This window comes from Lepidochelys kempii, chromosome 10 (genome assembly GCF_965140265.1).
Source record: "Lepidochelys kempii isolate rLepKem1 chromosome 10, rLepKem1.hap2, whole genome shotgun sequence".
In the NCBI taxonomy this organism is placed as follows: domain Eukaryota; kingdom Metazoa; phylum Chordata; order Testudines; family Cheloniidae; genus Lepidochelys; species Lepidochelys kempii.
This window is the reverse complement of record NC_133265.1, coordinates 15,711,959-15,726,772: the sequence shown is the minus strand read 5'-3', so window position 1 is coordinate 15,726,772 and position 14,814 is coordinate 15,711,959. Positions and strand designations below refer to the sequence as shown.

General features: G+C 46.2%; 2 protein-coding genes across 7 annotated transcripts in view; one reads left to right on the top strand and one right to left on the bottom strand.

The window, feature by feature from the left end:
- Positions 1-236: 236 nt before the first annotated feature.
- BHLHA15 (basic helix-loop-helix family member a15) lies at positions 237-5,938 on the top strand. 5 transcript variants are annotated; one of them, XM_073361389.1, is made up of 3 exons: positions 237-327; positions 993-1,098; positions 3,768-5,938. In XM_073361389.1, exon 3 carries the CDS (start codon positions 3,846-3,848, stop codon positions 4,371-4,373), a length of 528 nt encoding a protein of 175 aa, XP_073217490.1. In that variant the 5' UTR covers positions 237-327; positions 993-1,098; positions 3,768-3,845; the 3' UTR covers positions 4,374-5,938. The 5 variants fall into 5 exon arrangements, with proteins under 5 accessions (XP_073217490.1, XP_073217488.1, XP_073217489.1 ...); XM_073361387.1 differs by having other exon boundaries at positions 237-506; XM_073361388.1 differs by lacking the exon at positions 993-1,098.
- A 5,944-nt stretch (positions 5,939-11,882) lies between these two features.
- TECPR1 (tectonin beta-propeller repeat containing 1) overlaps positions 11,883-14,814 on the bottom strand; it is a 38,708-nt gene continuing 35,776 nt past the window's right edge. For both annotated transcript variants that reach the window (XM_073362136.1, XM_073362135.1), the window contains one exon: positions 11,883-13,866. In XM_073362136.1, the coding sequence (XP_073218237.1) occupies positions 13,669-13,866 (198 nt within the window). In that variant the 3' untranslated portion in view covers positions 11,883-13,668. The remainder of the gene's footprint in view (positions 13,867-14,814) is intronic.

Here is a 14,814-nt window from a genome sequence, read left to right as displayed (position 1 = left end):
CCCACGTTCTCGCCGCGCTGTCCCGTGGAAACAACCACGTGCCCCGCGGCTCTAAGGTCCCGGCTCTGCCCCCGTGCAGGTGGCGCGGAACCTCGGGCAGCCCCGCACTGGGCCAGCCGCCCGCCTCCCCTCCCGCCTCCGCCTCCCTTGGGGATTTGCCTGGAAGCTCCTGCTGCGCCGGGCTCCGCCTCCCGCTGGCTCCGCCGCTAAAGCGACGTGTCCCAGGCCCGGCGGGCGGGCTGCGGTCACAAGCGTCTCAGCCCCCTGCGAGCGGCTGCTCGCCCGGCGGCCCTTCTCCGGCGTCCCGCCCTCCGCGCCGGCTCCCAGGTACGCGTGCCGGGCACCGGGCTCCCGGCGCGGGGGGCAAAGGGCCGCTCGGGGAGTGGCGGAAGGGCTCCCGCTGTCTGAAGTTGCACTGGCCGCTCCCACCCCGCCGTGCCCACCGCCTTCCCTCTGGAGCCCCCCCGCGGGGCTCCGGTCCCTCCTGGGGGCTCCCTGCGCCCTCGGTAGGTCTTTTCTCCGGTCGCTCTCTCCTATGCCTTCCCCCCGCTCCGTCCCCCGCTGCCCCGACCGAGTTCCTCCTCTGCCTGCCCGCTTGCTCCCTCGCTAGCCTTCGCCTCTCCTCCGGCTCTGCGAGCTCTGAATGCCTCCACCGGCCTCCTACCCCCAGCCCCTCCTGCTCTAGCCTGCCCCAGCCCCCATTGCCCCCCCCTTGCTGACCCCAAACTCCCGCCAGGACTCTCCCTCATCCCCGCTGTCTCCCCGTCTCCCCTGGAGGTAGTGTCGAGCCTGTCCAGTAACACTACAGGACTGTGGGCTATAGGACGAGGGGTTTGGGGGTGGGTAGGGGATGGGTCTGGCGTGTGTAGCTGTATTTGAAAACAACCTTCCCCCAAACCACTTCATGTACCCTACAGTCACCTGCTATCCTTAGTCTACTGGTTCCACCTGGCTCCGTGCTCCCCTTAATCTGCCAAATCCTCTTCTCCTAGGAGCTCCCCCCTTTCCTCTGCTGGCTGCCACCCCAGTCCAGGAAGGTGGGTGTCTGTCAAGGAGCAGCTGGTTGCTTTCCCAATGGCAGTGCCTTCTGCAGGGGAGGTAGGGATTTGGCTGCTCTCCTCGGTGCCTATTTGCACTGTTCCATCCTACTTCTGATTTGCCATCTCTCCGAGAGAGAGAAGCTCCAAGGTTTCTCTTGGCCTGGCTTTGGTTTTTCTTTTCCCCAGTATCAGCCCTGTCCTCCAGCTGTTTTCCTCAGGCGCCCATGACTCTCGGGCAGCATGGTGTAGGGCTGGTGGGTGAAACCTGAGATGCAGTCTTGTCTTGCTCCCCTGGCAGCCTTGGGCTGGAGGCCCCCAATCAAGCCACTTTGTGAGGTGAGCATAGGTCCTCTGTGGAAAACTTGAGTACCCTGTGATGAGGTATGAACCCAAAGAGCGGCCAGAGTAGCTGGCACAGGGCAGCTGGAACACCGTGAACACGGAGAAAGGAGCAGCTGAGGATGCTCCTAGGTGGCGGCGGTGGCGATGTCAGTTTTCCCAGCATCCTCAATCAGTTTTACCCTCTACTGCAAGGGGTGGTGATGTGGCATGGTGGTGCATCTCTCCTGTCCTTCCAGGAGGGGAGTTAAGCTCCGTGGCCATTCTCTAACGGCAGTCCGACTCTCCAGTCACTCGCATTTCAGTGCATCACCAGAAATATTTTCTAAGACTGGAACGAAGGGGAGTAAATGGACACCCCCCCCACCCCATTAATACCAGTCATCAGCAAAAGGGGGGGCTGCTGCCAGGTGCCTGCCATTGAACCAAGCATTGGCACAAAGTGGAGGTAGAGGGTGCTTCTGCATCATCACTGTCTAATGGCTCGTCAGCCTGGAAGGAAGGGGCATTGCTGCACCTGTGCAGGTGCCCTGTCCCGTGGCACAGGAAGACTAGACTCTGCCATGCTGCCAGTGTTGGCTGGATTATTGACTTGGGAGGTGTAGAAATTGCTGTTATACCGGGTGTCAAAATGGCTATACCCTGGCCATTAGCTGGTGAAGGAAGAGAGGCTGCAACCCACTCCCCCTCCTGCACTGCTACTGTCACTGCGGGAGGAGGTACTGCTGCCAGCATGCCAGTCTTCACTGAGCAGCAGGAACTCTGCTGCTGCTGCACCATACAGGAGCTTTTACTGTGGGTGCTGATAACAGCCAACCTTCCTCCTCTAACTGCAGCAGTCCAAAATAGCAAGGTGCTGTCCCTGGAAGAGAGCTGGGAAGACCATCAATGAGGAGGAGCAGTCTGAGCCTTCCACCGGTTGTGGACAAAACTGACACAGCTGGCATTTTAAAGGCAAGACTAAAAGCAGGAAGGCAAATGACAAATAGGAAGGCATTGGCTTGTGAATGAGAAGTGAATACAAATTTGAGTTAATGGCTCCTAAAAGTTGTCTGGATGGCACGAAGAGAAGGTGGGGAGACATATGGTGAAGTTGGGAGAGCTGTGAGAGGAAGCAAGAGAGCAACACTCAAAGGAATGGGGGGGAAGAGAAAGGGGGCATTCAGAGGACAGCATAATGTGTTGGCTTTGCGATGTGAGTGTGTGCTGCTGCCCACAAACAGGACCTCCTACTCTCACAAGTTTTCCTTTAGCTCCAGTGGAAGAGACTTGCCTTATTTGGAGCTGGATATCCAGGGATCTAGTCCCAAATCAATTCTGTGTGCATGCACATGGATGTGATTCAGCTCATAAGGAATGGGTGCCAGGAGCTGGGAGGAAAGGGAGTTTATAACTAAGCCTTTACTGACAGTCATGCTCCTGTCGTGCTTCTCACTTTCTGGTTTGCTGACGCCAAAGACCTCTTTTTGCTGTTGAGATCTCTAAACTGGAAATGCTGCGTCTCAGTCCAGCCTTTAAATTCCTTTCCTGTTTTCCCTCAGGACAGCTCTTTCTTAAGGGAACAGACTTGGCTCACCAATGTTTGCAGTCACTTTTTTTTTAATATTGTTCTGTTTCTAGCTGCTCAAGACAGACCAGATTCTTCTCTCACTTAAACTAGCGATACCATTGTAGCCAAGAGAAGAACTTGGCCAAATGTTCCCATTGTCCATCTTCCTTGTAATGCCTTACTCTGTGGTTATCAGCATTGTCACATTGTAGTCATTTCAGTTGGCCTGTGGCATATGTGAAATGGAACTGGACTGAAAGCAACAGGCTCTAGTGGACAGGAACCCATGTCAAACACTCATTTGGCTCCAGTTTTAGCATGCTCATTGGCATTCTCAGCAGAGAGGCCAAGGACTGAATGAACCTGGAGAGGATCTCGCCACAGAGAACTACAGTGGCCTCTCCTTCAATTAGAGGGGAGGGGCCCCAAACAGAGGCCAACTGAATCAGACAAATGAGACAATGAATGTTGCCAGTTGGAGACTGAAATCCAAAGCAAGTACATTAAGAACAGATGTAGTACAGGCTCCCTCCCTCTTCCCCTCACCCCCCAGTCCCACTAACATGCATGAATCAAGATGCAAATACATCACCACCACCACTGCCCACGTGCTGTGGTTAAGAGGATCCTCTCCAGGGGCCCTACTTCCATCCACAGAGCCCAGATGGTCTGATGTTAACAATCAGTAAAACATATACTAACAAATAAAAGATCCAGCTGGTAGTTTCACAGTATTTTGCAGGTAGATGCTGGTACAAAGCAAAACAGCACAATGACTTTCCATTTGTTCAGTATGAAAGGTAACGACAGCTGAAGATGTTGATGTTATGTTTTTGCAGCATGTTGATGGCTAGTACCAGAAGATTAACTTAGTGGGAGAACAGGCTGGGTGACGTTTCCCCATCATCTACTGAAACATGAAGACCAAAAGCAAAAGAATGAAGCACAGGCTTGCTGTTGATAAAGAAGCCTTTCTTGGGGAGACAACTTTGAGCAAAGAGGAACCGGTGAAATGTTTGCGACGCAAAGAAAGGAGAAATGGCAGAAACTATGAGAGCAACAAGACTGGTACAGTCAAAGCCAAACATGCTTGGAACAACAAAGACAGACACTTGAGGCGATTGGAAAGCAATGAACGGGAAAGGCAGAGAATGCACAAGCTCAATAATGCATTCCAGGCCTTGCGGGAGGTTATCCCTCATGTGAGAGCTGAGAATAAACTTTCTAAAATTGAGACTCTTACACTAGCCAAAAATTACATTAAATCACTGACTTCCACCATACTCCATATGTCCAGTGGGCACCTTCCAACTGTAGAAGGAACTGGGGCAGCCAATAGCTCCAAACTGTACCAGCATTACCAACAGCAACACGGCGATGAGGAACGCGATGAACAGCTAAAAAAATATTCCACACAAATTCACAGCTTCAGACAAGGCAGCTAAAGTTAGCTACTGGCCTCATTCTCTCTTCTCCACACATGCCTGTATATTTCAGCATTTAGAGGATTAAGGGGTTATTTCCTGCTGGTGGGTTTCTTTTTTGTTTGTTTTTGGAAAGACAAATGTTTAGTGGCTAGATCTCATAGTTCTTGTTGAAATTATCCTAAATTGTAGGTCAGGCTTTTCAAAGAGATTAGTGATTTTGGTTGCCCGATTTGAAACACCTTCTGTGTTCTTATAGTTTTTGTTTACCTGCTTTGTTTGTAATTTTCCTGAGGTCAGAGTGTTCTTTTAATTTGTAATGAGAAATTGTTTGATTGTTCAACACCCAGATTGCTTTTGCAGGGCAGGCTTTATAAACAAATTATTTTTCAGTGGGAGGGGGTGCTCTGCCCGTTAGGAAAATTACTCTTTTTATAAGGTACCTCGAGTTGGGCACCCAACAGTGATGTCCTAAATCACTAGTCATTATTGAAAATACTGGCTGTAACTTCTATTCCTCCAGAAGTGACACCATGTAATGGGGAATCTTGGTGCAGAAATAATGAAGTTTATGGCCCGGTACGGTACTTTGGAATGTGTACAGCTACTGGAGGGACATATCTAACTGACCTGATGTTTGGATAGCAGGACTAATTTCTTTAACCACAATTACCTGGATTTTTTTCCCCTTGAATTCTTAAATATCCTGCTACTCAGAGGGAGGAACAATTTTAATGACAATAGAAACATATTTTGAGTAGTTTGATTAGTGTGATCGAACAGGTATGAATACTACCTCACAAAATGGCCTTAGATCAGATCCTAAATGCCCTAAACCAGCAGTTCTCAAACTTCATTGCACCGTGACCCACTTCTGACAACAAAAATTGGGGTGCTGTGTGCCGTGGGTGGGGGCATGTAACCTTAGCCCGGGGTGGTGAGGCTCAGGTTTTGGCTTCAGCCCCGGCGGGTGGGGCTTGGGCTTCAGACTTGCTGGGAGCCAGGGCCAACATCAGCCTTGGTGACCCCATTAAAATGGGGTTGCGACCCACTTTGCGGTCCCAACCCACAGTTGGAGAACCCCTGCCCTAAACTCATTGAAGTAAATGGAAAGGTTCTAATTCACTTCAGTGGGCTTTGGGTCACGGTCCTAAAATGTAGTCCTACAAGTACACTTAAAATGCACGATAATTAATGTGATCCTTGTTGCATTATATATATTTGAAAGTGCCTTTTAACAGAAACCTTAAAAGAGATTTGTTAGATTGTAAGCTCTTCTAGGCAGGAGCTTGTCTTTGTACAGCACCCAGTCCAATGGGATCCCAGTTCCATTTGGACCCTTTGGATGCTATTGTATTATAAATATTTTATAGTTAATTCACTTGTGATCTTTGCAAAAATGATGTGATTGCAGAACAAATGTTTTGTGTATTTACCAGTTGGACAATGATAATCTGTGCATTTAAAATGAACTCTGCTAATAAAGCCTGCATTGTAATCAATTAGGATTCATTCTGGGCTAGGTACTATAAAATACAATAAATGAAACAGGAGATATTGAAACAAGAAAAGAAACTTTTTAAAAAAAAGTTGGAATAAAAACTTCCATTTCTCCTAGCCCTGCTTTTCTTCGCCTCCCCCCAAGCTAAGATTTCTTTGTTTGGAAATGTTGCACGTACAGCATATGTAACAACTGTCTCCACCTATGGCCATAGAGTGCTGATGTTAGCCGGACAGTTGTGGTTATGCTGCAGAGGGGGCAAGGGCAGGATTTAGGTGCTCATGTTTGCACAGGATGTAGCTTCATGGGCCCTACCTTTGTCCCCACAGAGTAGGGTAGTGCAAGGGGGAAGCAGGCTGAGTGAGGGAGAGATTGGTGGATCCTTTGCAGGGGGTGTTGAAGAGAACAGCTGCAGAGACCCCCTAGAACATAAGAATGGCCATACTGGGTCAGACCATTGGTCCATCTAGCCCAATATCCTGTCTTCCAGCAGTGGCCAATGCCAGGTGCTTTAGAGGGAATGAACAGAACAGGCAATCATCAAGTGATCTATCCCCTGTTGTTCACTCCCAGGTTCTAACAAAACAGAAACTAGGGACACTCAAAGCATGGTGTTGCATCCCTGCCCATCCTGGCTAATAGTCATTGATGGACCTATCCTTCAGGAACTTCTCTAGTTCTTTCTTTGAACCGCATTATAGTTTTGGCCTTCACAACAGCCCCTGGTAAAGAGTTCCACAGGTTGACTGTGTGTTGTGTAAAGAACCCAGGCAACCCAAGGTGCTCTGTGTGCAACAGAAAGCAGTTCTGACCCTTATGGGTGTGTCTACACTGCTATAAAAGACTTGTGGCATGGCCACGGCTGGCCTGAGTCAGCTGACTTGGGCTCGTGAGGCTCGGGCTGCAGGGCTAAAAATAGCAGTGTAGCAGTTCAGGCTTGGCCTTGGGCTCTGAGATCCACCCCCTTCATGAAGTCTGAGAGCTGGGCTCCAGCTTGAGCCTGAGCATCTACGCTGCTATTTTAAGCCCTGCAGCCCGAGCCCGAGTCGACTGACCCGGCCTCAGCGTTGGTGCCATGCAATGTAGAGAGACCCTATGAGTTCTCCCTACTCTAATGCTTAGTGCAGTGTGGAGAGACTTCGTAATGTGATATTTATTCCACTGGACCGGTAGTGTGATAATGTTTTTATCTGGAATATGTAAAGTGTCAGAGACTGGCTGTGAGAGAGACACGTTTCCATCTTCTGCGGTAGCTACCTGCTGATACAACAGGGAACAATGAATGTTGCTTTTCACACACTGCGCTCTCTTAACTGCAGGGGCTGGATTCTACCGCCTCAACTTGAGTTCTTCCCAACGACTTTTTTCCCTCCCAAAAAAACCCCATTACTTAGTGAGAGGTGTTTTGAACTAATCTCTCCCTCACAGGGATTTGAATGGCAGATCAGACCATTGAGCCATCTAGGCTAGAATCTTCCATTGTGCAGTGCCCACAAATGCCTGTAATATCTCCAGTTTAGCTTAGTACCGTGCTCTACTGGGGGAGATGGATAACATTGTCCAATCAAGGTATTTTCTGTCACTTGCGCTCTCTTTTTGTAGACGGATGGGAAGAGATTATTTATTAAAATTTAACTGCTCACTTCTCTTATCTACTGCAAACCAGGTTTCAGTGAACAAAACCTCTTCTCTCTCTAGCAGAAGCAGACTGCTAAAAGGAGGAAATCTGCTAGGTGCTGAGGGCCTTTCATGGGTTTTTTTGCTTGATGAAGCAGAAGGAAAGGAGCCAGCACCTCAGCCGATCAGCATGTGGAAGTGGAGGAGCCTGTAGCCTCAAGGGCAAACTGTAGACTTTCAATCTGAGACCTGCTGAGGTCACCTCTTGTCCACAGGGAAGGCCTTGCAATGATTCAGACTCTTTAAAGAGGTGGCAGACCTGCTAGTATTCATTTTTGATAGAGGATTTGCCCAGAGAGCTCAATCAACTGCTTAAAACTATTTCCCCCAGACAACAAGTGAACTTCCGAATGCGTGTTTCATTTATGCATCCCCACCTCTTCTGATGCAGGGGCGAAATCCTGGTCCCAGTGACATCAGTGACAAAACTCCCATTGATTTCAGTGGTATCAGGATATCACCCCAGATGTTTGTGTCTGCCAGAGGCCATAGGGTTGTCAGTTTTGGTTGGATGTTTTCGTGGAGGTTTCATCACATGACATAATCTTTAATTAAAGATTAAGCTTTAATTTCTGGAGACTCCAGGACAATCCTGGCCAAGAGGTGGCATTTCAGACTTGATGGCTCAGTGGTCTGGTCTGGCAAATCATAGGTACCTCTCCTAGCAACAGACTTGGGTAGTAAAGCCCAGAACTGCTGAACTTGCGGAAGCACAAGTGTGATGGGGTATCCACCCACAGCAGCCCTAAAAGAGTTCAGGAAGCCAAGAAAGATCCAGTTAGTGTGATAGGCCACACAGGAGGGGATTAGGCTGTAGATGCATCTCCTGAGCCAAAGCTGAAGCTCAGGTGAGCAGGTGTGGGCTGGCAACAGCAATGGCTGCAGAGAGGAAGTCTGCCACCATCCTCCTCTGTGTGTTAGAGAAGGCAGGAAGGCACCCAGGGAAAGAATTAAACCCCTGGGAGCATGGCCCTCGTGGAGGACATACCCAGGAGAGAGCAGGGTAGAGAAGACAGTCTGTGGAAGGTAGGTTGCCAATTTTGGTTGGATGTATTCCTGGAGGTTTCATCACATGACATAATCTTTAATTAAAGATTAAGCTTTAATTTCTGGAGACTCGACAATCCTGGAGGGTTGGCAACCCAAGCGGGAGGTGGCGTAGGCAGCAGCCCAGGGAGAGAGCAGCAAGGTTGGGGACTGAGCAGACCTTGACGGTGTTTTGCAGGGTCCCTGGGCTGGAATGTGGAGTAGTGGGTGGCCCTGGGTTCCCCTACCCGCCAGTGATGGAGTGGCATAGCCTGGACCAGTGGTTCTCAACCTGCAGGTATGCAGAGGTCTTCCAGAGTGTACTCAACTCATCTAGAATGGTGTTTCTCAACCTGGGAGTTTCAGTGCCCAGGGAGGTCATGGGATGGGTTTAGGGGGATTGCAAGTGCAGAGCTGGTATTAGGGGGTGGCAAGCAGGGCAATTGCCTGGATCCCCATTTCACAGGGGGCCCCGCAAAACTAAGTTACATGCTTCAGCCCTACTGCCTGGGGCTCAGGTTTCAGAAAAAGCTCACAATTGAAAAACATGCTCAAGTATCATAGTGAAATGTAAGTACAATATTTATATGCCAATTGATTTTATAATTATATGGTAAAAGTGAGAAAGTAAGCAATTTTTCAGTAACAGTGTGCTGTGATACTTATATTTTTGTCTGATTTTGTAAGCAAGTAGTTTTTAAGTGAGGTGAAAGTTGGGGTACGTGAGACAAAACAGACTCCTGAAAGGGGTACGGTAGTCTGAAAAGGTTGAGAACGACTGGCTTTATCAACAGGTCCAGTAAGACTTTATACCCCAGAAGGAGAAACCACAGAGTTTGGCTGGAGGGCCGAGTCACAAAGAAGCTCCTGAAGTGAGAGAGGGGGTGCAAGGTAAGCAAAAGGATAATGGGTTGAGAGCCTGCAAGGGCAACTGTTAGACCTGGAAGAGAGCTGTTCTCCAGAGGAAGTGCTACCCATGGTGCGTACCCTGTGATAAGTCTAAATAATGTGACAACCTTCCTGCTTTTTTGGTTTTTAAAAACCCAGTTCCCTGTGGGCCTAGAGCCTTGGTCTGGCATTTAAAGTCATTGTTGCAAACAAAATAGTAACCAGACACTGGCCCAAAGTGAATTAGGCTGAGGGCTCTCCTCTGCCTACATGACAAGCAGTGGTAAGGGACAGATCACGTTAGCAAATGCTTCCAATATGTAACAGGTGCAGATAAGTATGTTCAGGATTTTGTTCTCCCCTCCTTCCCCCCACCACCCAAAATGAATTCTAGTGACCCCTGTGGCAGCTGGAGAAAGCTGGCTTAGGAGGAAAATGGCTGCAGCAGCTAGGAAGCCGCCAACCTGGAAAGGCTAATGAAGGTCAGAAACATTTTTAAATACTTTAATTGCAATGTAAATACTAGATTGTTTGAGTAAATATTGAAGTGCATGACAGGAGCAACACAGCAGCCATTTGTGCCTGTCTCTCTGGCTCAACTAGTTTTTGTACAACTATGTTTTAACTAAATGAAAAGGGGGAATAGGGGGAGTTGCATGTCACCATCCCTGGGCCCAGTGCACGTTTTGGGGCCATAGTACACCTGCTCTGCACAGTCTTACCTGCTGCAGGGATCCTGGAGGCAGCTATGGCTGGGCGGAGGCCCTGGTAGCCTGGCTGTCAATGACTGTGGCCAGAACCACTGAGGCACAGGCTCAGAGCCTCCCATAATCATCAGGGGGAACTCACCAAGGAGGTCTCTGGGCAGCTTTCTTTGGTGAGTCCCCTCTGGTAGGATTCTTTGTGGCCGGGGGAGAAATGGACCCAACTTCCTACCTTTCAAACACTGCTGCTACTTACTACTTCAGTAGCGATTCTCCCTACACTTCTGAAATGTCATTCTCTTTGCATCTCTTATAGAGACCAGGCCCCACATTGCTAAACTGCACATTAGCAGGAACAAAGCTGCCTTTAGTGTTCTCTTATAAGCTCAAAATAATTGAACTTGGGCCATTAACTGAGTCTAATCCCCCTTAAACACACAAGGGAAGAGTTATGCAAGTCCCAACTTACAATTCAAGTTAAGATATCATGTAAAAGGCATTTTATATGGGTAGAGTTACACTAGTTCCTTGGGTTAGGGTCCAGACAGACAACTCAGCGTACTAGCCAGGCTTTGGAATACAACAAAGGGCAATGCCATGTACATGGCTCTCTAGTTCTCTTGTTATGCCTAGATTTACAGACAGTTTAGTTTTGGTGAATCCTGGTCCCATTTCTTAAAAGCTCTCTTGACTGTTTATATAGGCCCTGATTCAGCAAAGCACTTAAGTGTGTGCTTATGTGCTTTGCTGAATGTGTCTAGGCACAGTAATGAAAGTGAGAGAAGTAATATTGAGTGACAAACATTAAGGGAGTCTAATACATCTTGCAGGGGTTTTTAAGCTCCTCAGTCACCAATACATTACAATGGAGATTCCCACAGCAGCATTCTGTGGACTTTAAAGTCCTTTTCTGTAGGATTTTTTATGGGGGAGGGGAAGGGGACAGACAGCATTTTAGCTGCCAAGACAGCGTATCAGTGTCTGGATTGAATGCTTAGCGTAAATAAAGGGGCATTATTACAAGTTATTAAAGCATTTGGCAAACAATACTGCATAACCTTTAACAGTAAATGCAGCATCAGGTAGCTTAGTGGTGCAGAGATCAGATATGAAGGGCGTGTCCTTCCCTCAGTAAATACTGCCCTGCTGTCAGCTATGACCTGCTTCTCACTGAACAAAATTGCTAGGGTATTTTACTTCTTCCAGTAGTGTTAGCATTATAGCTTAGGGCAAGTAGCTACCCCTAGTTTCAAAATAGTAGCTAGTGACAAGGGTTTTTCTTGGACAAATTCAAGGGAATTTCACAATGGGAGTCTTTTTTCTGACAGATGAACTTTATTTTTCAAAATCCATTTCAACCTTCAATTAATTTCAGTAAAGTTATTTTACAATTAGGGGGCTGATGTACATTTTAATTCCATCTGTCACTTTCTACTTTAAGAAGACTTTCAGGGGCAGAGATTTGCTGCTCAAATATAGATTTTATATTTTGCATATGTTCCCTTAAACAGCTTTTTGTTGTACAACAGACAAAATGGGGTCCCTCCCTTGGGGGGGGGGGAGGAGAAAATGCACGATTACATTAGTGTATATTTTATTGAGTCAGTTAGTATTATATGTAACACTTGCACTGAAGATGTAAACATTGGATATTCAAAAGGAAAATATAAGTTGACCTTCTGACATAGATTATGTGTTAGTGCAGAGAAAAAGCAAGCCTAAGAGTATATGTGGTAAAGCTATTAATGATGTTTATTTGGAACAATTGCTGTGTAACTTCTAGAACTGTATGTAACCTAGTATTTATAGGAATGAATGCAAATAATGTCACTTACGACACTTGAAACACCACAGATGTAAAAATCAATAAAAAAACTATAATCACATATTGGAAAGTTCAATAGGTTAGACAGTAGCATCTTTAAGATTCTTTTTCACATTTGGACATAAACAGTGTCTTGGCATTAAAATATCATATATATATATATATATATTAAATACAGTCAATAGTTACTTCTACAAATACAGTACTTGAGACCATGCCACATTGCTATTCAATTTATATAAAAATAACTCCATATACAATCACACACAATATAGGGAAAAAGAATGTAAACTTGCAGTGCTACCATTAAGAAACTTGGGGTCTGAGCCTGCTCTCAACATTCCCATTAAATCTAAGTGTGCAAGATTAGCCCCTCCGTGACAACCTCTCTAAAAGTTACAATGGATAAAGCCTTATCCTGTAAGGTGTGGAGTGCCCTCCTGAAACCAACGGGAGGTGAACGCTCAGCACCTTGCAGAAGGTGACTGGCACCACACAATATTGGGCTTTAAAATAAAGAGGAGTTCAGAGGAAAATCTAGGCTTAACTACAATTTTAAAGCAGGACAGAACTAGACCTTCTCTTTTGAGGAATAATGTACACTAAGGTGTTAACTCACTAGGAGAAGAGCCAGAAATATATTCAGCACAGATCACTTAGTACAAACTAACAGCAAAGCCCCATTCTGAGTGCATGCTAGTCTACACTGACTTCACGGGCAAGACTGTAGCTCTCTACCATTATGAAGCCGGAAATAGGCAAAGAACTTTTTCCAGTCTCTCACTCGAAGAGACTTGGACAAAGCATGAGGTGTGAGCTGTTGGAGGACGAGCTGAACGTGAGGCTAAAAAGATGATTTTTCCACCTCATATCTGATAAATGTAGAAGCACCCCTACTGAGAGATTAGGACTCTCTTCCACATGAGTTCCGCTGACACCAATGGGACCACTTGTGAAATAAGATTCTATGCAGCATGAGAACGGGTACCAGAAATTGGCCCTTAGTAATGTGTACTCCCTCCACTCCAGTCCTGCAAACACACACTTATACTCATGTGGAACATTATTGATACAAGTGATCCCCGCTCAATGTGAGGGTAGCATAGAAATCAATGAGCTGACTCACATGAGCAAAGTTAAGCATGTCCATAAGTGTCTGCAGGATCAGGACCCTAGATTTGACACTAATGCAGTGACTAGAGTGCTCTGTACAGTAATCAACTATATATTGATACAATTTTTAAAATCCTCCTATCTGCCCAAAGACGAGAAATACTAAAACTGGAGAGTGGCATATAAGATGAGTGAGTGTTAAGGGATGTAGGGAAGGGAATTAAAGACTTCTACAGGAAAAACAAACAAGTCTGCAAAGATATTCACATTCACACAGTTTGTGTAGCAGCTTTAAATGGGGGTCAAGGCTATTCCTGCAGCTCCAAACAGCACCTTGTCTCTCTTGGCAAAACTCTGTCAGTTCTATCAAGCCATACTCTATTAACTTAGTAGTACAAGAATAAATTAAATATTAAAATGCCCATCTTGTAAATTCCAGTTCTAAAAAATGCATCAGTTTTATCAGAAGGCTTTTTTTTTTTTCTGAGCAGAAATGGATTGAGTTTGTTGTATCCTACAGTTTGTTTTTCTTTAAATTACTTGGGAAACAAGCAGCAGCCAGTGTACAGAGAACAGAACATACTAACAATTAACAGAGTTTCTGTCTAGTGCTTGTCCTTCGTTAACCATCAAGGTGGTTTTAGAATAGTTTCCTTTTCCTCCATTCTCCCCATCTTCTAGATCCGTTGGCTTTGCTGAATGCTCTTCAGAGGTCTCATGTAAAGCAGCCTTAGGAGCTTCAGTTGCATTTCCTCTGACTGTAATGTGCTCCCATCCACCCTATATGAGATTTTAATATATTTTAAAGAAACATCGCAATTTGATTCAAAGCTTTGTTTACAGGAAGGTTTTTGCACTATTTATTCTTAATGCCCTGCCGGGGGTTAGTTTTCCCACCCTACCTCAGCTCAGAAAAAGGACTCCTTACAAAATCCTGACCTGCTAGCATGTGTAACTCCCAGAGGGAGCTGGGTGCATAACTGCCTGGTCCACACACTCAAATCCCCATGACTCCTATCTCTTGGATACTCTGGTTAGAGCATCTAAAATGGATGAGACACATGCTCAAGGAAAAGAGCAGGCCTGGATAAGGATTAGTATTCTGCATAATGGGGATTGGGTGAAATCCTGTCCCCACCGAAGTTGGAATTTTGCCATCAACTTCAAAGGGGCTATGATTTCAATGAGACTGTTTAAATATCTGCACTTCAAACACTGCAGCATCATGACAATGGGGGATAATCATGCACAGACCATGGAGAAGCTTTACTTATAAAATGCTGCCATGTTAATTGCTGTATTATATTTAATTTGGCTAATCACAGTTAACTACATATTTTAAAACAGTGTCACTGGACACAAAATTAAACTCTTTAATGAAGACTTCAAAACGCTCAACCTAAAAACCAACCTTAGTTTAAAGATTAGTATAATGTAAATGAGGCACTGTTCTATACAGTAATTGCATAACACACTTCATTCATTTTAAAAAAAGACGCCAATACATTTGAAGACACAATCACTTGACATGGAAATGTCTCCATAGTCAAGACAAGGAGTGCTCCTATTTGAGAGTACAGGGTGCAAGACCAGTTTCCTGCCTTGCACAAGGAGATGAGCACCTATCCAAAATTTCGTAGGCGCCTGCTGAAACAGGGATTGTATCTTCCTCTATAGACAGTGCCCAACCACCTATAACTGTGTAGATACCAACTCTAGAGCAATTCT

Bases quoted from the DNA above. Each gene is read 5' to 3' on its own strand.
- BHLHA15 (XM_073361388.1), top strand. From the start codon at position 3,846: ATGAAGACCAAAAGCAAAAGAATGAAGCACAGGCTTGCTGTTGATAAA.